The 25,760-nt window shown below is 38.4% G+C and overlaps 1 protein-coding gene across 1 annotated transcript in view; it reads left to right on the top strand.

The window, feature by feature from the left end:
• Window positions 1-25,760, top strand: part of NELL2 (neural EGFL like 2) — a 140,036-nt gene that overhangs the window by 111,548 nt on the left and 2,728 nt on the right. The window contains exons 16-19 of the mRNA XM_015854888.3: window positions 10,099-10,239; window positions 21,378-21,571; window positions 22,483-22,659; window positions 24,752-24,976. Coding sequence (XP_015710374.1) covers window positions 10,099-10,239; window positions 21,378-21,571; window positions 22,483-22,659; window positions 24,752-24,976 — 737 coding nt within the window. The remainder of the gene's footprint in view (window positions 1-10,098; window positions 10,240-21,377; window positions 21,572-22,482; window positions 22,660-24,751; window positions 24,977-25,760) is intronic.

The raw sequence follows: 25,760 nt of genomic DNA, 5'->3' as shown, positions 1-25,760 counted from the left end.
TTAAATTCATGTAATGAATGTAAATTGGCTAAAGTTTCCTTTTTGTCCCCTGACCCAAAAGAACTCAAGAGGTCATATTCAGAGAGAGCAAGAAAAACTTGCACAGAGTTTCTGCTGAGACTCTTTTCCAAGAAAATCAACATGCATTTATTTTCCTCAGAGAAAAAAAATATAAAATTAATGGGTTTGAAGGATTTAATTCTTAAATAGCTTTTGAATCTTGAGCATGTAGTGTTTACAGACTAAGAGCAACTTTAGATTGATGAAGTCCTGTTGCTAGGAAGAAAAATCATACAGCATATTTCATAAAAATCTATGAAAGGATTAATGAATATCAGCTGAATTGTTATTATAATTAATAATTCCATCAAATTTCAGCTAACCGTGTGTTAATAAAAGCAGAATCTTCATATTCATGAACATATTCGCCTTTCCTATAGATGCTGTTCCCCAGTGTGGGGCTGTTCCCCAAAAGTTCCCTGTACAAGAAAAAGCAGGGAGCTGGTACAAGTGCTTTCTCCCCATTTTACAGATGTGGAAGTCAAGACGTGGGGAAAGTTGAATAGGTGCTAAAGCTTGCATAAAAAGGCGCTGGCAGATGTCTGGATAAGACACAGGTCATCTCATTTCTGCTCCTTTCCTCAAGTATGTCAACACTTGAGAGAAGACAAGTTTTTTTTAAACTCCAGAATATATATATATATTGCTTTCAAAAAGGACATATCCTAAAATTGCCTGCTCATTAAATTGCAGGGAAAAAAAAAAAAAAGGTTAAAAAGTTGTCTGTGAGAAGAAACAAATGAGATCTGCAGCAAGCTAGCAGGAAAGCTTGTGTTCTGCAAATGAAATGTATTTTACTTGACTGCTTTGTCAGGAAGTGAAGTCACCCTGGCCCATTTACCAGCTGATTTTTGTCTTGGATATGAAAAATAATCTCAAAAGCAAACAGTGAGGCATTGTCTGGTGACTTTAGAAGGTTGGGAAGTTTTTCTTTGTTTCACCTTTTAGCTTAGATTCATTCACACAGTACCTCTTCGACAGAAGTGGAAGCCCATATTGAGTTTGGTGAACATTCTGGATTTAGGAATGAATCCTACTTTCCTTGCTCTTTCTGTTTTGTTGTCTAAGATGTTTTGCTGTTTTTTTCTTCTGTATCTTTTTCTTTCTTCATCTTCCTTGCCTGACACACTTTCTTGGGTGTATGTAATTTCTTTCATGCCTGAGTCCCTGTCAGTTTTAAATAACAAAAGATGTTTCTCTTTTTCTCTTCTAGAGCCAAATATGAGTGCTTATATTTGTATTTTCTTTAGCCTCTTGAAACACTACAGTCCTTTATATAACAGCTTAAAAACTGAGAGACTTAGAAAGTGCTACAGAAAAGATCTGAGAAGACAGGAAGTTTTGTTCTTCATTATAAGCATCAAAATGTATCCACTACTTAGCTATTCCTTCTGCAGAAAAGAACCTCCTTTACAAAATATGAAACGTAAAATTTCAATTAGGTTCTTAAAATACAATGATCTATAAATAGAATATGAATAGTTCAGCTGGGTAGCATTATAATAGAATGTCCTTCTGTTATACAAGGGAAATGGAGATAGCCTTCATAATTCATTGTAGGGTCTCTCTTTTATGAATAACGAGACATTTAACTATTAGTGGAATTAAAATCTATTACGCTGCCAGTCATTGCACCATACCCTTGTGGAGCCCTTCCTCTTACTGTCAGCATGAGGGAGTGTGCAATCTCTGCAGACATATTGCAATGATATGTGTAGAGCCCATGCAAAGAAAAGGCTTTTTCTTTCTTTCTTTCTTTCTTTCTTTCTTTCTTTCTTTCTTTCTTTCTTTCTTTCTTTCTTTCTTTCTTTCTTTCTTTCTTTCTTTCTTTCTTTCTTTCTTTCTTTCTTTCTTTCTTTCTTTCTTTCTTTCTTTCTTTCTTTCTTTCTTTCTTTCTTTCTTTCTTTCTCTCTTTCTCTCTTTCTCTCTTTCTCTCTTTCTCTCTTTCTCTCTTTCTTTCTCTTTCTTTCTTTCTTTCTTTCTTTCTTTCTTTCTTTCTTTCTTTCTTTCTTTCTTTCTTTCTTTTCTTTTTCTTTTTCTTTTTTTTTAATTTCCTACTGTGGTTCAGCAGTTGTGTACAGTTTCTACTTGATTTGATGCTGCATGAGCGGCAATGTAAATTAGTGGTCATTAGTATGTGAACTGTGAATAATGTTAACAAGACACTAGCAAGGAAATTAATAATATTTTAAAGTTATGAACCCTTCTAGAAGATAGAAGACCCATCAGAAGACCAAGCTCAGATCAGAGTATTCGATCAGGCTGTAGCCAAAAGCTTTGTGTTGAACTGAACTGGATCATTGGAAAATTACTGTAGTTTATACCAGAGCTGAACCCAAACAAAGCTGAGAACATGCTGAATGAATCCTTGGTTCAAACATATAGAACGAGTTCTTACAACTCATTGTTATGAATGAGAAAACTCAAAATCTTCACAGTGCTTGCAGAGCTTTCCTTCCCACCTTTAAGAGAGAACATCTGATTAAAGTAGATCATCTTTCCTGGGACAAATTAATCTAGCCCTTTAGTATCCAGAAACCAACATGTTTAGGGAGTAGCATGAGTGTGTTAGTCCAGTTCCTAACATTTGCAAACAGAGATGCAGTACCTCCAAGCACTGGTGTGCATCTAAAGTAGCCTTGTCATTGTATGTCAAGGGACAGGAGTGCTTTTTCTATCTTGAAGAAAATAGTTACTTTTTCAAGAAAGGGCAAACAGGGAAATAGAAGTGTTTATTACAGTTAAGGTGCTGTTCTGAGAATTATGGACAAAGTGAAAGCAACCCCACAGTACCGTCAATGTCTAAGAACAGAAACCCAGTACCTCTCAGCTACCCTAACTTTCTAATGGGGATTACACAATTGGTTTCATAGACTCTCATAAAAAAACACATTCCTCTTTTTTAACTATTCATGCATGCGCCTAGTTCATCATGGCTAATTAGGTGTTCTGAATTATCATCTTCAATTGCTACAAATGTCACATCTTTTGATGATATTGGATGTTTAATGAGTAACTGTCATAGTCTCGGTTATCTGTGGGGCCTGTGATTGATCAATTTTTGACAACAAAGAATTGTTAACAGGGCTGCATGGTGAAGCAGTCAGTGGAAAATTCCCTTTCATAATGTTTCTATCTAATTTTGGAGCACCGCCACTACCACACATGAAATAACAACACAATTGAATTTCTTTTTGCTGGCATTTAGCAGGACATATGGGGGTGTGCAGAAATCAATGGGGGATCGGGAGTCTGGAAAATTACATACTTGAAGAATTAATGAACTATAATTCCGTATTACATCCTCAATCACATTTTGCTTCCTTTTCATTAATGGAACTAAATTAGTTTTCCATGGACAGGGTACTTTAAAAAATGCAGTCATGCTCTTGCAAGAATTAAAAAAATAACAACAAAAAACCAAACAATTTAAAAAACCCTGTTTTAACTATAGTTTTAGGGTTTTTTTTTGTGTGCTTCATAACGGTTTGAAATATGTAGTGAAGAAGATATCTGCAGCACTGACAACCTATTTGAGTAGTTTTTAATGCTATAATTCTAACTCCAACTCTAGTTTCCTGCCCTTTGTGGCAGAGTATGGTGTTAAAGTGACTCAGATAGAATTTCTGCAAGAGTTTGAGCAATGTAGAGAAATAGACATAAGAGTGGTGACTCCAAAGGCTTTCAAAATACCTTTTTCCCTGCACCGCCCTAATTCACTCTCCAGATGAGCAGGAAGAGGAAAGTCCATGGTCTTCACCATTATCTAAAGGCTTTATCTCAGATAATTGATGTTCCTAATGCTATATCAAGTTCTTTAACTCATGGAATTCCAAGGTAAAATTTTGGGTAACTCTGTGCTATGAGCTTTCCATAGTTTAATGGGAACCCTGATGTGAGGGTTCATACAATGCAAAGCATATACTAGTACTCAAGATACTATAACATATATTTAAAGAATTACTGGAAGCTGAAAAAAATCGAAGCAAGACTGTAAGCACAAGCAGGCTCTAGAACATCTATTGATGAAGGAAGAAAGAACTCCTTTGGGAATCAGCAGCAGCGTTAGAAGAAAGACAATGATCAGGCTTTACAAAACATTTAAAAGGAATTCTAAATAACTGTGGATTATGGTGTAAATGACATCTTTCTGGACTATTACAGCAGCATAAGCTTCTGTATTCTTGCTTTTGTTAAAAAAATACTCTTTCATATAATTTGCATATGCATGCAGTATATGGGAATGTAGTGGGATGGAAATCCCCAAAGCTGATATTTTAGCAAAATAAGATAGCTCCGGTACATTGAACTAGTTTTAAGCTCTTATAGTTCTCCACTGGGACCTGTTTTCTCCGTAAGATCTCAACTCAGATGTCTGATTAAACAGCAGTCTTTCCAACTATCTTCGCATTAGAAATCTGCTATAACATGAAAACCATCAAAAACACTTATCTCTTTTTCAATATGGGACTCTAGAACTTACTTTAGCGATAATGAATCCTTCTCAAAGATACTGAGTTTTGACAGCAGATACATTATGCAGCACAGTGAACTTTTATTTTGTCCTGCTCAGTAAGGCCTTTTCCCCCTTGCATGCATATTTACTAAGATCAGATAACCCAGACATCTTAGTCCTACTGGGCATTCTGTTATCTGCGAATGAGTTTGAATAGCTGGGACACGTTCTTTTGTACTCAAGTCAGACGTAACATCCTTGGAAATACACTGACAAATGCAAAAGCATATCAGAGTCTGACTGTTCCATGTGTACCCAGGAAAAATAAAAACACCAAAAACTTATCTTTTTCAACATTCTTATTAGTACCCTAAGCAAATTCTTTGGTAACGTCCTTCTGAAAGAATTTCACTGTATATGCATTCTATTTGTGGGACTGGGATGTAGGTGGCTCTGGAGGTTATTAGGATGAAAATGCTATTGCCTTTGAAATGAGATCTCAAGTTTATCCTAAGACTGTAGTGACTGAGTGTTACAGAAGTTGCTGGCTGCTCATTAATCCTTATAAATACATCCAATTAGCACTGGGAGAGATTACTGCAACTAAGAGGCTATTAATTGGCAGTCTTAGCTGAGTGCCATGTGTGTACTGTCCCAGAAAAACTTTCATGATAGATAGAAACAACTAAATTCTAAATATTCACAGCTTTGAATATGTGGTGTTTCCTTCTTAATGGCAGAAGGCTGCTGGACCTTTTATTTGTATTGGCCTGGATAAGGCAGTTTGTGAAAGAAAGGATTTTTAGTCTTAACTGCTCTGTGTCTCTAACTTTGTGCTCGATGGTGGTATGTAGGCTTTTCTGAGAGGAGGATTTTATGATTAAAATTTCTGTCTTGAAATTATTAATGTAAAATTGTATAGCTATACCCCATCTCCCATCACACCATGGCTCTTTGTTGAGTGCAGCTTGACCACATTAGAGAGCTTGGTCCAATTGCTGGATGAAAGAGTATTGCTAGCTTTCAAATTGGCAATTTTATACCACTTTCCATCTTCAAAAGCTCTTATTGTACAGAAATTCTCTAATAACATTCATCAGACTGCTAGCTTTCCTTTTTTTCTTACTGTACCAGTGAATAATTTGCTAATGATCTTATTTTGCTCTTCAGGGAGCAGAGCTTTCTCAGCCTCCCAAGAACAAGGGTGTAATAGCTGAAACTGATACTACAGTTCAGGAAATGAATGATTATGAAGTATAAAGAACGTGATTTTGAAGAATATTTTTTCATGTCCAGGGGAATTAGATGTACACAGCTCTTAGTTACTTTCAAGATGTGTCAGTGTATCTATAGTAATAAAGTGAGGCTTCAGTCTGCAAAAAGGTTGAGAGTTTCTTCCGGTTGAAGAATGGGCAGCAAAATAGGGAAATAACCAGGCTGACTGATTTAAGCTTAAGAAGAATACACAGGAGAAATACAGAATCTTTGAAAACCAAATCCTGTGCAATGTAAGTGTGCAATAACAAGTTACCCTGTTTGGTGGCAGTGTGGTATGTGCTGTATTGCTGTGAGTGCATTCATGAGTTACATCATGTAGAGAGGGATCCTCTGTTCCTAGTGTTCTGTGGGCACATCAGTGCTCTCACACCTGTGCTCTCAAGACAGTGTTTCAAGAGCTGGAACCACAAATAATCTGCCATGCAGTGCCCTGGAGCTGGAACACAGCCAGAGCAGCGGGTGCTGCTGGACAGCTGCCGTCCTGCCTGGCGTGAAGGTTCCATCCACAAACCAGTCCGCTGCTGCTTTCCATTCCAAAACCTGGTTCCTCACATGAGAGGGGTGGCAGATTTTTCATGTGCAGTTTTGCTGCTTATTTGAAATGGAAAAAGAGAAAAATAAACAAAATACTGCCTCTGTAATAGTGGGAGCTCTTCGATAAATTCAGGGCTGGGATTAGACCATTTGCTCTGGAACATAAGACAGATGAGACTCACTTTTACCTCCTGGCTGGAGATAGCTTTCCTTTCTACCCCCACCCCCTCCCCCCATCTTCTTATATCTAGCTGAAGAGTTGAACTTGCAATCTCAGAATAAGAGTTTTGTCCATCTACTAACAAATGTCACCACCTCCTAATGAGAAAAAGCATGTACCTCCTCTTATTGTACTTAAAAATCTTAATTTTTTTCAGAAGTGAAAATAGAAAGCCCTTTCAGTAACTTCCTTCAATAGAGCAGTGTTTCGTTTTTATGCCTTTCTAATACAGCATCAAACAGAACTTCATTAGTGTGGTTAGTGTTCCATATAGCCCACTGATATACCATAGCCACTGGCCAAGCGAAACTTCAATCAGTTTTTGTTCTGTTGTCAGCTCACACCTCTGACTGAGCAGCTGCAAGATGATTCATCGGAGAATGTTTCATCAGAGAACAGAAAAAAAAAATCATTTCTGGCTGCTTTTTCCATACTAATAAGATCATTTCAGTTGTAGATACTTCTACAGCACTTCCTGAGCTATGCTATGCCCATTTGAAAATAGAAATCCTTTTATCCAGATGTCAAGAAAATTTTCCATGAAATCAGTGCTTTGGCTCTGTAAAATAAGTTTCTTCTGCAATTACTTGTTTAACATGGTTGTGACTTTACCTGAGTTTTGTCCCATTACAGAGAAAGTCTCTGCTAGAACTCATGATGAACGTAAGTTGGGATATTTAATATGAAATTTCTTGTGTGAGGAACATCTATGTTCTGAAACCTACAATACATGCCATATTTTACTAACAATTTAGTGGTGAAATTGTTTTTGAGTGACTGTTTTCTGTGATATTATATAAGGAATAGTGAATTATTCACTACTGGTGCAGAAATGGTTCAAATTGAATGGTTTTGACAAACAGAGAACGTTTCTTATGTGATGTTTCTTAAAGACTGACGGTGTGCTTCCACTGATGCTATTTATGGTAGGCATTCCCACATCACTCCACTCCACTTTGCATGCAGCTGTAACAAAACCAGAAGAGTGTATTTCTTTGTTTATTGGCATCTGTAAAAGCATTTCATCTCAAGTAATATTTCTTGTGATATGAGTTTGTCAGCTAGTTCACAAATAAATACAGAAAAGCTACCTTTCTTGTCAGTTTACCAATACTGGCGTGACATTCAAGGCTTGTTTTTCTGAATAATCAGCAAGCAAGATCAGCAGAATACGTTCAGTCTGTGCCTGCTGTACTGTGCTCACAATTATAAAACGTAGAGATTCAGAAATAAATTGTTCTGAAGTGAGGAACATAGCCCTTCTTAAATTCATATCTGTAAACTTTAACCTGAATAACACCCAGTTCTCCACCTCACTACCAATAAATTCCACTCTCCAGAGGAAGACTGGAGGCAGAGGAAGACATGCAGTATCTTAATGAATGTTACTAAGTAGCATTAAGAAGCATTCATGTACTTTGTCAATTCTCTGGGGTTTATGGCTCTGAACACGCCCAGAAAGTTATATTGTGGTGAGCAGATGATCCCAGGCCTTCAGGTTAACTTACAGTCTGTCCTCCTGGACAAGCTTTTCCCAGACTGTGTATTCCCCCATGGTAAGTAATCTTCTAGAAATCAGACCTTCCCTTCCCTTCCCTTCCCTTCCCTTCCCTTCCCTTCCCTTCCCTTCCCTTCCCTTCCCTTCCCTTCCCTTCCCTTCCCTTCCCTTCCCTTCCCTTCCATTTCTCCCTTATTTCTTAAGCTATTTGTGGACATGTGAGTGAATACCAGAGGATAAGGCACAGACTGCAAACCAACCAACAGCAACATAATTTCCATTGATCTCCTTCTGATCTCTCTAACCCTCTTGAAGTCCCGCTGGCCCCGGTTGCTTACAAGAAAAAGGCCAGAACTTATACTGAGTTAGAGAGAGACACCCAGAGCAGCTAGAGGTTGCAGGGATTTGGTATTGCTCAGTCCTGCAGCAGGACTAATTACATGATTATCCTGCACTTTGCAGTGGAGTTGAAAATCTTCTTTTAAACTAGTAGAGAATTAGGACGTAATTTGGGGTACACAAAGCAGCAAAAAGATGTGCCTAGTGCAATATTCTGGTAGGGTTGTTGGTCATTTTCATTCTGATAAATACTGGTGACGTGCATAAGGAGCATCTGGTCAGAAAGGCAGGTGATAGAAAATTATGCTGATGCAATAACAGAAATTCCTAATGGAATTTCCTAAAGTAACTACAGAGCTTTAAAAATCACCATGCTTGTACTATGGCTGTGAGGTTACTCCAAGGAGGTGACTGTCCTAGTCTTTCAATATGAAAAACTGTGCCAGATGTTGTTTAGCATGTGAATAAAATACTCAGGGCACATCCTGCCTACCTTCCTGGCATATGTAAGAAAAATGTAACTCACCAACAAAGGTGGATGTCTGAGCGATACTTTACAGTGTATGTAGGCATCCCCCACAACACTCAACAACTTCCTTTCCTACAGATGTGGCATGAAATGTTTTGGATGGATAAACCAGCCTTTAAAAAAAAAAAAGCAAATGATGAAACGAACAGCAGCAGCAACAACAACAATCCAAACACCCTTATTTTTAGGTAGATTTCATAGGAGATTAGAGTGAATATATCTTTATCACACAAAGTTGTATTAACAGCAAGAGATTTGCGCCCTTATTGAAGCTCATGATTAATTTTTCTTGTCCATTTTATACTTTATATTGTGAAAGGAACAGATACCAAAAGTGTGAGCTATCCCTGTTCAATTAAATATTCCTGAAATTCCCTGTTATCAGTTCTGAGACCCGTTCCTTAATATGACTTACTGAAGATGTTGGAAATGAACATCTGACAAAGTTCTCTACTTTACTGATTATGTGAGTTCAGGTGTCTGAAGGATGCCAGCCTATGGTGGATTTTGGATCTTGCAAGTGTGTCCAGACATCCATTCCACTGTGGGCTGCTAGTGTAAAGTTTATTCAGTATAGGTTTTTCTTTAAGAAATGAGCATCACAAAGGAGCTAGTTGGGAGGACGAGAGCATCTTGTGTTTCACCTTCAGGATCTAAGCCTTGGTTTGGAATCGCAGCTGCTGTCTTTGACAGTGAGAGAGAACAATGCTGAGTGTCAGCAGTGCTGGTGAAAGTTAGTGGGAAGTCCTGCTGACTTAACAGTGGTGCTACTGGAAACAAGGATGGCAGTAAAGATTTAATGTTTTGATACGGTGCCGGAAATAAGTTTTATCAGGCAGTCTGTACTCAACAAAACAGTTCTTCTTATCTGAAGTGGGATCCAATTCTGTTCTTTATACTCTGGACAGCTTACACAGATGATGTATTACTGAGCATATACTGTGATGAAATGAGTTGCTAACATATAAACATAAATAGCGGAACTCTAGCTAGCAGGACCAACTTTATTAGCCAAGACCTTCTCTGGGAATGATTTACAGTGCTTCAACAAATAACTCTAGAAATCTAAGTGACAATAATCAAAATACTTCCATGAAACACCAGAGAAGTTCTTCTTGCATCTCATGAATACAGCGATTTCCTTTGTGTGAATTTTCTTCTTTTCTGTTTTTCTTTTGAACCAGACATTGATGAATGCTCTGATGGCTTTGTGCAGTGTGACAGCCGTGCTAATTGCATCAATCTGCCAGGGTGGTACCACTGTGAGTGCAGGGATGGCTACCATGATAATGGGATGTTTTCACCAAGTGGAGAATCCTGTGAAGGTCAGTATCTAAGGAAGGGAGGGGGGAGGGGGGGGGGGGTGTTACAACTTGCATTACAATTGTGTCTGGTATCTCCAGCATTTGTGGACAAATGTTGCCATAGGTACTGTATCAATGACAGTTAAACCTTGGCCCAAAGAAAATGTAGTCAAAAAAAGCACTGTTAGCAAAAGGCAAGAGAAAATAAAATATGAATATTCCTAACACTAGGTGGAGGGTTAGTGGATATTTCTATGACTTGCTAAGTATTCAGGCATAGTGAACTGTCTCATAGGCCCTACATCTGCTTCTATGCATTAGTGATTTCCCATGGGCTGATAATCTGCACTATAATCTATTACTCCAGGGTGATCTGTTTGTATGTCAGATTCTGAGACAGAAAGGAGTGCCAATCCAGACCTCACTTCTCCTGCTTCATTCCTTTTACACTGAAATAGCATATGATGAAGACACTTCCAGCTTCAAAGGATATCTCTGTGGCCCTGACACTCTCACCCACACTCCAGTCAATACTGGTGTGCTTCTCCTATGCACAGACTAACTCCTCTTAGCTGCAATTTGAAGAACAACCTTTTAAAATGGGAAGCACAGTGGACTTGGGGATGGGGCAAGATATGGGGTGACGGGGATGAAAGGTTGACGGAGACAAGTAGATAGGAAGGTTTCCTTTGTTTATGAACAGCGCTGGAGAGAACGGCAGGTTGGTACACAGCTATTTTCACGCATGGATTTCTTAGTATGAAAAGTTCTTCCTCTTTTAAGAGCTGCTCTTCTTAAATGAGAGAACAAACCAGTCTGTTTTGCCTTAGACTACTTAAGGCAAAACAGGGAGTCTTTCTACTTTGTGTCTGTGAATGCTTAAATATCCATTGCTCAGTGTAAGCTTTGGCATCTTACTGTTTAAACTCACATTGGTGGGCTGCATCAGTCCCAAAGGGAAAGAATTGAATTAATTTCACTAAGGCAGACACACAGACAGTTCTCAAGCAGTGAGAATGACCTTTTCAGTATCCCCATCATCAATACTTTATTTCAACACATTTTCACCACAGCTGAAAGTCTGTATTCCCAGAAGGAATCAGCAATTTGAGTCAGCCACTGCTTTCATAAGTCCAACTTTCTTTGTCAAAAACTAGCTAAATGTCAGTGTTAGCTGGCCAGGTGTTAAGACAGGAAAGTGCAAGGACTTCTGGAGAAGTTGTGATCCCTCTGATAACAGCATCACTCTTCTGTCACTTGTGGCACAGGAATGTTGTGGTGAGACATTTATGGGAAAGTTCTCAGTAGCCCAAGCTTTATCTTAACATCAGTATGAAATCTGTCAAGTGGACTGAATGTGCTGGTGTGGCATGTGTCTTCTCAAGAAATACGAACTAAAGAATGAAGCTGAAAGTGTGAAGTTTTTAATAGTGTCTCTGTTAAGATGTGCACAAACAAACAACAATTAAGCGACCGTTTCTTCTCAAGGGAAAAGCCAAGAAAGAATAACTATGGAGATTGTTACATGTATGTAGAAGGAACCATTATTTAACATGTTTTTGCTTTTATAGGATTGAAGTCTGTGACACTGTGTCTTAAACAGAAGATAAAACTTGGAGAATTAGCCTTAAATTTATTACAGTTTGGAAAGCTGAACTTTCAGAAGCAGAGTACAGTAGCATGAAAGCAATTGCTTTCTCCCTTGTCAGATCTTTCTACTGTGAGATTCATATACTTAAAGATAATCTGGCAATTTCTTGTGTCACTTCTCCAATATCCCCTATGTTAGAGGTGATTAGACTCAGTGATCGGTGGACAACATTTCTGACACTCACTGTACCACAGGAGTATCCTCCAGGCTGTACTAATCTCAGATTTCAAACATTGGTTCTTCACTTGCTGCCTTCAGCCACTTGAGCTTCCTTGCTGCTTAGTCCAGGCGCACTGTTTTCTGTGGCCTTCTGGCTCATGCAAATGCCACAGCTAGGAGAACTGCAGAAGGAACAGTGCAGACTTGCAGGGAAGAGGAACTGGTCTCACCTTACCTTCTTAGTGGAACAAAGAATTTAAGCCTCATGGGTATTAGGAGATATTCTTTGAGAGCTTGTTGATTTTGCTTTCTAAGCAGTCTACTTCAATACAGCATTTATACATGCTGCATAATAGGTTTGTTGTTTTTGGCTTATATTTAGTTAATTTTAGTGGCTTTGAAGAAAGTTCCCTCTTTCTCTGGAGAAAAACTTTTAAAGCCAAGGAAGTGTGGGTTCAAATATTTTCTTTCTTGATTGTTCTGTATGTTCTGCCTCAAATCTTGGTCTGTCTGAGCTCCCTGGATGCTTGCTGATAGTACTACAGAGTTCTGTGTACAGAGCTCTGATCACAGAGTTCTGTGATTGGTGTTAGTCACAGTGTTTCCTTCAGCAAAGCCTCCAGTTTGAAAGATTCAGATGGAAACATTTCTGTTAGGATGCAGAGGAGCGTTTCCTTAAGACCTTTCTTTTAGCAGAATACCCAGACTGCACCTTTCTTTAGGAAATGGTCCAGCACGACACGCTACTAAAAATTTCTCTCTGGAGTTGGGAGTCCTAGGTAGCATTAGACTTTATCAGTGCCTGAAATAATTGTTACCAGATTGCCTATTTTAGACATATATTAAGCTTGGCTACCACAGCATCCTTGGCACTACTTAGAATATTGAGTATTTTGACTAATGCTGTACTTGAATATAGAAATGTATAATCCTATTTCATTTGGTACCTGCAGGCAACAGAAGACCAGGAAATTCCTTTGCTATTAGTTCCGCTTCATGTTATACTCCTGGGTAGACCTGTCGTCTCAATACCAATTACTGGGAGAAGTGTTGAGAAATGCAGATGTAGGGCTTCAAACTCTTAGCAGCATTTGCTGCTTTTTCCTTTGGAAATATAATTATGTTATATATTATTTTATTTTCAGAAAAGCAGTGAAAGATCAGCTGCTTAGCCTTTGAGAATTGCATGGTTTTGGGAAGTCTTAAATTTTATATATATATGTAAATATACCATTCAGCATGGTATATTACCTAGTGCCCTCCTCCTCAGCCCCCTGCAGCTTTTCTTTATAGTTTATTTACTCAGTCATACTGATGATCTAAAAGTTGTCTCTCATGTACCATTTCATAGATGATAGATATTGCAGCCTCAAGCTTCACTGCATTCAACAACTGAAACCTCTGAGGGCCAGATCCTAAAATAAGCACATTTAGGCCGAGTTAACATTTGCTCTGCAGTTCTGCACAAGATCCTGATTCTTTTGAATTTGTCACCTGCAATGCCTAAAAGCTTCTAAGATCAGCTAGAGAGGCTGTATTGGTTTTGTATCAGAAGTAGTGCAGGTTATACCTCATCAGTGGTTGTACATTTTGCATAATTCCATGTCAGAAGAGTAGCTCACCTAATTAATGAGCTCCCACTGGACCTGCCAAGAGTATCTGGCAGGTACCAGCTGTTGATACAGAATGAGGGAGCAAAATATCTTCACTCTGAGCAGGTATCAAATCCTCTAAATGAGAGAGGGGCAAATGAATGGATTGAAAAGTATTGATCTGGAATGTTCCAGACAGTTCAAAAAGCATTTTTTTTGTTGTTGTACAGATTTATCTGCATGTAAACCTGCAGATTAGGATTTCTGTTTTGAAATGTCTTCTTATGTTCTTTAGTACCACTGCTATCCTACTTCCATTGCGATAGCACAGGCTGCCTATCTGTATAGAGGGCTGAGGCTCCCCATGGACAGATTTTTCCACATCACAGAATAATGAGATATGGAGGTACACTACCAGCTTCAGGATGCTCCCCATTCTTCAGCAATGAGCAAAATCCAAAGTGGTCACTTGGATTTGGAAGGCAGAGCAATTTCTGGCTTCTCAGATGTCTGAATTCATCTCATAGTACATCCACTATATTAACTAATGCATGAGATTTGTGTTTGAAAAAACACTGTCAGTTTAGAGACCACACTTAGATTTTTCTACGGTGCTTGTCATGTTTAACAGAAGCTTTGTTATTGAAAGCTCTTAAGGAGACAGGAAATAAAGAATCACTTCAGCAGGAAATCTTACTAGAACTCACAAATCAAGAATATCCTTTTGTCTTTCTTTACAGTCACAGAATGTCAACTATTAAAACTACAAGGAGAATATCAGTCCTTCCACCTCAAACAGAACTCTAGGCATTAAAGCCTCATTTTGGCTTTGGGAACACAATAATCAGGAGAGAGAGGGCAGATCTGGAGACATGTGTGTTTAAATATCTGGGAGTGTGGTAGGCAGAATTTCTGTGGTTTTATTAGAGGACTAATAAAACAGAAGCTCAGCCAGTACATTTTATGAGACAGTGATTTGAACATGTTTACTATATCAGGAAACAACGTTTCTGTGAAGCTGGTTTAACCGGCATCTGAATTCTCAGTTCTTCATCTTCCACATCTGCTAAGCTCTCTGACAGCTGGCTTGCATGAAGTTACAAATAAATTATTCATAATTCGCTTGCTCTTTGAAGAATGGTTGCATCAGTTAATAAATTTATTTGAGATAGACAAGGAGAGAAACCAAACGTTCTGTTCAGAAGAGCTTTGGTTCTTTTTGCCTTAAGCAAAACGTATCTGGATATCCTTGTACTATCACCCTGCTGAGGAGGCTGTTTCCTCCCAGAGCTAAAGTAACTGAGTGCCTTTCAGAGCAAAGAAACTGCCTACCATCCCAACCCATCTTCCAACAGTGTGTTTCTCAGTGACTGAGATGCTCATCTTCTCTTTATATACATAACACTAACTGATATCAGAGTGGTTCTGCCATGAAGGTATGTCTGGGGAAATCGTTTTTTGGCTTTATGTGAATGCCATGCATTTAAGCCTGGAAGAATTGTCTGAGGGGGAAAAGCTACAGCTTTCCATCAGTTACATCACAGCATGTCTCTGAGCCCTTACTCACCACCTAGCAAGGCACGCTGTTTCTTCTGTTTCTTTTTTTTTTTTCAAATAGTGGCTAGTTCTTGTTCCTTGTGAATTTACTGCAGATTTTCTCATCAGCTGTTATCGGTATTATATTTGGATTACTTTTTGCCCAAAAGGGTACTTTCTGTAGTATCTTCGAGATCACTTTCCATTACAGATATGAAAGACTGATTTGACTTTTAAAAGGGTATATCCCCACATGTCTTACAACTGATTTCATCAATTGAATTTCTTATTATCACTTAATCACTGTCAAGAAATCAAGAAATACACCGACTTTTTTTTTTTCTTTTTTTTTTTTCCCCCCAATACTTTGTTATCAACACCATTTTGATCTCACTGTTCACTCATAGCTCCAGATGACTTTTTAGTATATAGGACAGCACATGTTCCAGCACACATTCTTTGTGAGCTTTCATGGGACACCCCTCACTTATGACAACTTAAGCATTTATTGTTGCCATTTATTACTTATTAATTACCTCGCAATAAGTCTGTGACTGGCTGATCCCTTTTCTTCCAAGCAAGATAGTTCCTTTAGGAATATGCATCATACAAAAGAGTTCAGCAAGAGTTTTCAAAGAAAAGTCGTACACTATATCACCTATCTCCCTCTTTGAATCCGAATCTGCACACTGCTCATGGCCAAGTCAAATACTGCTTGTTCCTTGCTAGATTCTTGACTTTTTGTTCCAAGCAACATCTATAAATCTGCTAATCATAGGTATTAGCCTGGTGGGGCAAGTGAGATTTCTGTTTTCGTAGTCTTTTCTGCCCTCACATTCAGATATTACAAATAGAGTTTAGTCACTCTAGGTACTGTCTCCATTTTGTCTAGTTTTAGTCCAGTATTTTAACTGTTTTGACATTAAATTACTTGTGACACAATTAATTCTTAGCTTTCTTTCATGTGGGAGGGTTGCTGCAGAATTAAGGCCTTCCATTTTATTATATTGACCCACGCCAATAGAGGAGGATGCTGGTAGTATGGCAGCAGATGTTGAGCCTGCCCATCAATATTCCAGTACATGTTGTTGGTGTGCAACAGAAAGCAGCAGAGAGGCAGTCGGACACAGTGGTGTCTGACATGGAAGTGAGGGTGAAACAAAGGTGTGTCACTGAATTCATCCGTGTGGAAAAAAATAGCACCTATTGCAATCCATTGACACTTGCTGAATGCTTATGGAGATCAAACTGGATGTGTGCACAGTGAGGTAGCATAGCAGGTGGTGCACTCCAGCAGTGATGACAGCAACAGTGGGTTGCCTCCTCTGGTGCAGATTTTTATGAGGACAGGATGCAGGCTCTTGTTCATTGCTGGCCAAAATGCATAGCTAACAGTGGCAAATATGTTGAAAAACAGTGTTTTGTAGCTAAGAATTTCATTTATCAAATAGCGCCTTCTACTCTTTGTATCTTCTGTAGTTTCCATGGAAATAAATAGCAGGTATTACTTTCAGAGCAACCTACATTTATCATTACTTCTCCATACATGACAGTCTTTTGTCTTATTAAGCTGTACTCAGGAAAACCCTTAAAAATGTTCCAGATCAGTGCTACTGCAAATTAGATAAATAATATCTAGTCCTCAATTCAGCACTGGATAGCTAGTTATATTTTTTTGTTTTCTGTTCTGAGTCAAACCTCCAAGTCTTTTGAGATTAAATTTTCTAATGCTGTAGCAAACAATCTGCTGGATTCCTAAGCAGTGTGTTGTAAATAGCCTGAAGTGAGTTGTATGTTTCTTCAAAAATAAAACAACCACAAAGAACCACCAATATAGGGCAGATAATACCGTACTCTATAGCTGGTTTGCAGAAAACTAAGCAATCTGTAGTTCTTTTGCTACCCTTTTCAGACACAAAAGGTGCAAGAGCCAGTGTACACTGTTCATGTGGCTGTGGAATTTGGAAAGCTGGTTATTGCTGTACGTAAGGTATCAGTAGCATCACTCACCATCCACTGTGAATTCAGATTTAAAAAGCTGAACAAGATTTTACTTGCTATGGATGCTTTGTGTGTGTTTAGTCCTTTGCAGATAATGACTGAAGTTTGATGTGGGTAAACAAAGCAGATGAAAATTTCATGCATGCAGGCTTGTGTCTCTCTTGCTGCGCTGTAAACACATTGCTGTTCTTGATTTGGTTAGAGTCAAAACTGAAATAGCTTTGGCTTTGACCTGGGGTATTTAAATGGTAGTATCCAAACATTCATTTCCATGAATTAAAGAACTGAAAAACACCCTGCAACTCTGGGATCTTTCATAAATGTTCAATGTTGTATGAGCTCTGTTTAATATCAGAGTCAGTTGTTTACCGTTACAGTGCAGTAACCATTTCCCTGTTGAAAAATGATCCTCATAAACTTCTTCCTCATGGGTGTCTTGCTCCAATTTACAGGAGGGAGAGGATATATGATATATGTACACCTGATGGCATGATAAAGTCACAATGGGTCAAATGTTAGCCCAATCAGTTTATTACAAATCCTAGTCATTTAGGGAGATGGAGATGGGAAGATGGGAGATAAAAAAGGTAAGAAATAAAAGCAAGGAGTCTTTGTAGGAAGCGAGAGGGAGATAGGTAGTCACCAGCGTGGTTCATAGTTCAGTAATGGATCTTCAGTAGTGGTGGGTTGTCAGGTGTCATTGTTCAGTTGATGAGGATGACCACGATGACCATAATTACAATGGTGACAAATGTGACAGTGGTGATACTTTCCAATGGCAGTACAAAGTTATGTATAAGTCAGCTCCTTTTGGAGTGGCAGCTTCTGGCTTTTAGATCTCAGCAGGAATTCCTTTTGTTCCCATCTTTCGGGCACTGCCAGCAGAAGATAAGAGGGAGCATGGAGGCTCCATCCTGAATCTTGCATTCACAGCATACAATGGTATCATCCCCCAGTCTCCCATAGCAAGCTGGAGTTATTTGTCACAGGCCAGATCTTCCACCAGTAAACAGTCCTCACTCTCTTCTGAAGGCAAACAGCTCCAAAGAAATGCTTTCAAACATAAAACCACACAGTGATGTTGATTGCCACACGGTAACATCCACCTCCCATCTCCCAGATAAGTCAGTGTCTTATTATAAGAAATGCCTCAGAAAGCAAGCTTGGAGCTAAAAACAAAGAAGGACTCATAAGCCACCTGGTAGTTCAAAGGCTGCTTGAATGCGTTAAGTGACCATCTACTGTGGTGAGGAAAAGGAAAAAAAAAACCAACAAAAAACATGAGGGAAAGAGGGGAGGGAGAAGTGGGGAGTTAATCCCTCAGTAAGCAGGCATCATGTTGTGAAGCATCTGATGTCAGACACCTATCCTTTTTTTATCCTCCTGCCAACGTGGCATTCCTGGTGTCTAGGTAAGAGCCATGTGCAGTACTCTCTGAGATGGCCGTCTTCCTTGAAATAAGCCCACACAAATGTCTGCTTCCTGGCCATTAAGCTGCAGCTTATCTCTCTCTTGCTTCCCCCGGCCTGCAAATCTTCAGACAAAAAATTTTGCCAGCTTTGACCAGGACTTGCTTGGACTCGTCCATCTATGTCCCTCAGACACAGGATTTCTCAACCTTTGCCCAGGGCACGTTCATCAGTGTTCCTCAGAAAGCTTCGAGACAATAGTGCAAAAACTAATCATCTCTTACAATAGGCATATTGTGAAAGGAACCTGGACATAAGTGCCAAATGCAGATATAATGTTTCTAGGGTCACTGCTTCTTGTTTAAAGGGAACTATTTTTATTTACATGACAGCTGAATTTCCTCCAAGTATCTCACTAAGCATGTCTGCTTTCAGTTAAGGTACAGCTTCTTGGGTAGTGATATTATTCATCTATGACAACTGCTTTGTGAAAGCTTTGTACAAAAGAGTGTTTTAAGCAAATGAACATGAGAGTCTGAAAGTAATTTATTAAAGGGGGCTTCAGTGATTAAGGGAATCCCACTGTTAATCATCACATTCAAATAACAGGATTTGTGTTTGTTCTCTTCACTGAATAACTTAAAACCAGTTAGAAGGAGCACATAGAAATGTACTTATGAAAATGTTAATTTTCAATTGCCAAATTGTAAGGATTTTAGAGAAAAAAAAGAAGAAAAAAAAGAGGAAGGAAAGGACAATTCTTCTATCCTTCTGCTCTGCCTAGACCAGCATCACTCAAACCATTCTTTGTAGCTTCTTGTCTAAACACATTCTGGGCTGGAGAATGCAGAGCCTCCACACAACCATCTGTTCAGATTATTCTGCATCCTTGCTGTTATGATGAGTTTCCCTGTCTGAGTACGTGGGACATTTCAGTCTTCAGGTCCTTTCCATACACACAGCCACACTCAGTTAGGTTCGTGATCCTGGTTGTCTTCTACCCTACTAAGACAACATCCAACTCCATAAGAATAAGAAGAGAGTGAGGTAGAAGATGTGGAGAACTGAGATGGTTTGCTTGTTCTGGGTAAATCTGATATGTAAGTGAGGGCACCATAAACTGTGATGCATGGAATATAATCTCTCTTCCAAAATCTGCTAGTATTGTGAATTTAAATATTCTCACTGGTTTTATAACCCTTTTGTATTCCTTTTAACAACATTCTGTGGCAATGAATTTCATTGTTTGTTTACACATGGTATGGAAAAATTATTTCCTTTTATCAGACTTGAATTTGTTGCCTTCCTCTTTCATCTACTGTCCCCTTTCTTGTCCATTCAATTATATGGAGAACAAAAGCTCTCAATATGTTTTCTCTGTAGTATTCATTATTTTTTTGGTTATGTGCATCCCCTCTTGCTGATATTCTTTCAGAGAGAAACAATCCATTTCTTTTTAGTTCTTCTCAAATGAGTTTTTCCTCGTTCCCTTCCCGGAAGCCTGAGTAATTTTGCAAAACAGTTTTTTGAGATGCACTGTTATTACACAGAGTATTTAAAGGAAACCCGCAATGCTGCTTATTTATACAACAGAATTCTAATATTTTCCCTGCTGTTTTTCATCTCAATTCATATTCATGTTAGTGACTTGTTTACTTTTGTTTGACTGCACCCGCACATGGAATTGAAACAAGCAAATTATTTTTCTTTATCTGAATATGCTTGAGCTGAACTGGAGGTTTCATTTCCGTTCTTGAACCCAAAGCTGAGTGTTTTAATATGTTTCTACGCTGATGTTGAAAGATATATGAGTGATCATATTGCTTATTTTGTCTTTTGCTTGTTTGTTTGACAGCTAAATATCACAATACTACTTTTTAATGAAATTAATTGTTTGGGCCAGACTGTTGATATTTTATATGGAGTAGAATTCATTGCACTGATACTTTCCATTGCCATAGATCTTTAATCTTCTACTTTTTCCTCATTTTATCACATATGGCAATTTACTAAATGACCTTTCAAAGCTATTTTTTTTTCCCAGATAGTTTTTCTCCAGATGAACAGCTGAAAAAACTCAGTAAAGACTATTGAAGTATAAGGCAGTTTGTGCTGCAAGTTAACCCATGCAAAATAATTTTGAATCTACACTGATGAAGCCTTTAAAGGTGCTCTTAAATGCTATGTGATATGCTTGTTTTGAAGGCAAATGCCTTTTATTCACTGGAGGCATTTCTATTCTTTTTTATTTTCTTTGCTGGACAGAAAAGCTGTAGAAGTCTTTACAAATTGAATAATTAAACCATTCTAGCTTGTACACTCTAATAAATGATGCAGTTCTTACTTAAATGGACATACAAATCAGATGACGTCTTTCACATTAACTTCTTAGCAAGTGAACTCAAATGTGCTAGAAAGAGCCAACAGAAAGTTCTGAAAACAGGTTTCTGTAGCTTTACTTGTTTGATTGAAAATGTCTGATTTAATGGCTGCCACAGACTAATGCTCTTTAGGGATCTGCCTGTTATTTTTGTTCTTATCTTTCCTGTGATTTCTTTATTCTAGCAATCTTACTCAGTATTTCATTTGAGAAGATGTATAGGAAGACTCCAAACATGATGTTTCTAGAGTTAATGTGACTTTTAAAATGTTTTTTGTGAACTTGTAAGTTATTTTTCCCTGTTCTGCTGAAGTGCAAATTAATTTTCAGCTGAAGGCTTTAATGACCATGAATCATTTGTATTGGCTGCCACAGGAACATTTTTGTTAATTGAATGTGGTCTAAAGGTATTACATGGCATGTTTTTGCAGACATTGATGAATGTGCAACTGGAAGGCATAGCTGTGCCAATGACACTGTTTGCTTTAACTTGGATGGTGGGTATGACTGTCGATGTCCGCATGGCAAGAACTGCACGGGAGACTGTATCCATGAAGACAAAATCAAGCACAATGGTCAGATTTGGGTGCTGGAGAACGACAGATGCTCTGTCTGCTCATGCCAGGTCAGTTGAACTAAAAACAGCTGTTTCTGCAAAAGTGGTGGAAGGGATGACAGGAAAAATAATATGATTCAAGTAAAATTCCTGTTTTAAGTGCCTTTTCATTTGCGTATGTGGTGCTTTACAATAATGGAGTTTTGTAGGGCTTTGGGGGAGAGCTTCTCCCTTCAACCTGCATGAGCAGAGCTTCCATGAAGTTTCTCATATAGTACTGGCAGAAGGGAAAATGTACTGTTCTTTTACCAGAGATGCTGCCTATTTTTTCTGGGTGGGAGTAATGGCATTTTCATGCAAAGAAATCATCCAGGCACATACTGGTGTTGATAACTGACACCAGCATCTCCAGCAGATGGCTATAAAAAGAGGTCAATGCTGTCTCTGCTTAGCTTTCTCAGATATTTGTTGTAGGAAGCCCACAAGCTAAATGCCAATACACTGCTGAAAAAAAATCCTGAGCATTTCAGAAATTCAATTTTCACTGGCATGAATTTAATTTTTCACTAGATATCATCATCTTTACATGAATAACTATAAAAGAGAGGGAACTGATCTAGAAGTTTATCAGGAGACTCAAACCGTGCCCATATAAAAAGGATATAACTCTATTCAACCCATTAAAATTTGATCCTTGGTAAAGACACGCTTGAGCTTCACCACCTTAGGCTAGAATCGTCTGAAAGTAAGTTGGTTGTATGAAGGATTTATATGAGACAACAGGGGAACTTTATGGTCATTACTGAGTGTTTTGTGGCTTCTAACTCTCTGAATTGTATTTCAGCAAAGGTATTGTATAGAGGAAAAATGCATGAGCTGGCTGTGGTTTACAGTCATGCCAACAAATCAAAGTTTGGTGCAAGAATTGTAAGATTCAAGCAGATTTCTGCCATCACTCTGTATCTGTCTTCCAACAACAGAGCGGATACGTGATGTGCCGGCGAATGGTCTGTGACTGTGAAAATCCCACTGTTGACCTATTTTGCTGTCCTGAATGTGACCCAAGGCTCAGCAGTCAATGTTTACATCAGAGTGGGGAGATTTCCTACAACAGTGGTGACTCCTGGATACAAAACTGTCAGCAGTGTCGCTGCTTGGTAAGGGTTCTGATTACAGTGGAATAAGCAGGAGGAAAAAAAGGGCATGAGATATGCTAATTTCCAAATATTCATTTTCATATATTAGCATCCATTTAGTTCCTTCTGGAGTATGTGTATAATCAAAATCTGACTTTCATGGATATTCATCAGTATTATCAAGTTCCAGTCAAAAATGTATTTGGACATAATAGAAATTATTTAATCATGGAAATTGTTTTAGCAAAGAGTGGAGGTCATTTGAGTATGGCACCTATGCAGTAACACTCATGTTTTCACTCATTCAGATGCTGATGAGGCTGTATAAGGATATTCTAGATATGTATTTGTTATCACAGTTGATAATTTCAAAGATGTTGATAGACTAAAACATGTTTATTCACTCAGACATTTCCAGTAACAGAAAAATTAATGAGACTTGATGCATTCTTCATATTAATGAAATAAGGTTTGAAAATATATATCTTTTGAAGCTTGTAATCTTTTTCCTGGGCATGTATTTCAGAGTCTTAGCAAACCTGTACTGCATAATGGTGTACAGGGAATTTCCGTGAAAGAAAGAAATCCCAAGATAAAAGCAACTAGCTTTTATCACAGGTTATCTCCAAATGTAAAGCCTAGTCCAGCTTTCCCTTGTCAGTGTACCATGAATAACAGCCAGAAACCAATTTCTATAGACACTGCTTTTGGTGTTGCCACTGCTAAAATCCAGTGAAATGGATTCCCAGGTGTTTCATTAAAAGTCTTAGAAACAAAACAAAAAACTCTGACAGTTTGGGATCTCAATAGATGTCTCTTTATTCAAGATGCTACTTCTGTAATTAAAGCCTATATTATTTCTCTTGTCACGGTGGTTTTTAGGTGACAGCATATTGCCCGATCCTTGCCCTGTCCATCACTACAAATATAAATCAAAATGTCATGATCAGTAACTGGTTTTAAGATTGCTTTCATTCTTTCTATCATGAGATTCAAAAAGAGAGGAAAATTGATCCAGATGAGAATTCTGTGAAGGAGTAACTTCAACAATAGTTTCTGCAACGAGAGGTGTAAAATTGAAGCAATGGCAAACCTCTGGGGATTTTTTTCTGCTATTGTTCTGGTATTGAACCCATAATCCTCAAAATGTTAGGTTCACTTTGGTGAATACACTTCTTTCCTTGTGAGAAATGCTATTCTCTTCATCCCCCCTCAAATCTTGACAGTCTGTGCTTGGACGAGCTGGGTAAGTTGGAGGTCAGAGATAGATCTTCTCCAGAGCAAACTGGCTTTAATGACATCAGTGAACTGTTCCCTTTGACTGATAGATCTGAAACTTTGTCCCTTCTTCAGAACTGAATGGAAATTCACCCAACTTCTAGTAGCTGAAGTCAATGATCAGACTTCTTAAGATCTGTGTATAGGTGTACAATAACGTCCCCTAACAACATGCTGGCCCAAGCAAGTCTTCCTTTTGTCTTTTTCATGCTCTGTATTGAGCCCATTGTGCAACATGCAGAAAGTGTGATTAAGTTTGGAAACCAAGTAATCAGTTCATAACCTCCAAAATAGACAGTAAGCCAGTGGAGGTCTTCTCACTGAGAATGCTATGATGTTCCCTTCTCAATTGGGTTGCTGGTAGCTCAGCACCCTTAGTCAAGCCAGTGGAACAAATAAGCTGTAACCTTACCTTGAGCTGAACAGTTGAGGAATTATATTGGAAACTAACAACCTCAATAGAACTGAGGAAATAGAGATTTCAAAGCACTTTCATAGTGTAGTACTATTATGGTTTCTGTCTCTCTCAGAAGTAGGACATCACAAGGACAGTTATTCTGTATTTCACAAGGTTCATAGAGAAGTTTCAGCTGTAGCTTGATGCAGAGTATATTGAAATAAGTTAAATGCAATGGACTTACCCGGTAGCAAGCAGAGAAAGCAACTTGCTTTGTTTCCCACAATAAATAAATGTGTTCTCCATACTGTCTTCTGAATAGGACCAGATAGAAAAAAACTAGCCAGCAAACAAACATAGTGTTGAATCAGAGAAATATGCAGGGAAGTAAAACAACAGCTAATAATTTTATCTTCTTCTCATAATACTTTTAAACAGCAAGGAGAGGTTGACTGTTGGCCCTTGCCATGCCCAGATGTGGACTGTGAGTTCAGTGTCCTCCCTGAGAACGAATGCTGCCCACGCTGTGTCTCTGACCCCTGCCAAGCGGACACCATCCGTAATGACATCACTAAAACCTGCCTGGATGAAACAAATGTTGTTCGCTTTACTGGATCTTCTTGGATTAAGCATGGCACAGAGTGCACACTCTGCCAGTGTAAGGTAAGGAACATAAAAATTAAGCTGAGATGCTGCTTCTCCAGCTTGTTCTGTACATATAGATATTAATGTATTGAGTCCAGTCAGTTGGTGTCTGCACTTGTTTAAAAGCAGAGGATATTACAGTAAAAGTGTTCAGTTTTGTTAACTTCATTCTTGCATGTGCTGGAATGATAGTTTAATGTGCTAGCAGGCCAGATGCAGAGCAACAGCCTGTGCTGTACTGGGCTGCACACAAGTTGCAGAGGTTGGCTTTTTTGCAACAGCTCAGTGCAAGCTTGATTGCAGTTCTTACTGTACAGCTCTATGGTATCTGGGAAATATATAAAGAAACAAATAGATATGTAAGGTTAGACTTCAAGACATGCATTCTGTGTGATACTACAGAGAAATCAGAATGATTTGATTTGTTCTTTGAGAATAATAATTGCATTGAGAATAATGGAACTAGTCACACAGTTCTATAGCTTCCTTGCTTTAAAATTACTAGTAGGAATCTACATGATGTAGAGAATATTTAGTAATTTCTGTAGTCAAAGGAAGCCACTGAGGGATTTTTTTTTTAATGGCTCTAGGCTGATGTGAACTAAAGCTGTAAGAGAAAAAGATGTTAAAATTAGTTTTCCCATTAAAAATAGACCCTGTATGGTGAATAGTACCAGTACTAAAGAATGAAGAAGAGTGATCCCACAGTAGCCAAGGAGAGAGAAAGAGAGAGGAGGGTTCATCCAGATATCTTTAATTTTTACTGAAATTCATCAAGATCTTTTTCTTATATCCTATCTGA

Source organism: Coturnix japonica, chromosome 1 (assembly GCF_054131305.1).
Source record: "Coturnix japonica strain WE chromosome 1, WE-NBRP24, whole genome shotgun sequence".
NCBI classification, from domain to species: domain Eukaryota; kingdom Metazoa; phylum Chordata; class Aves; order Galliformes; family Phasianidae; genus Coturnix; species Coturnix japonica.
This window is presented reverse-complemented; position numbering and strand designations above follow the sequence as displayed.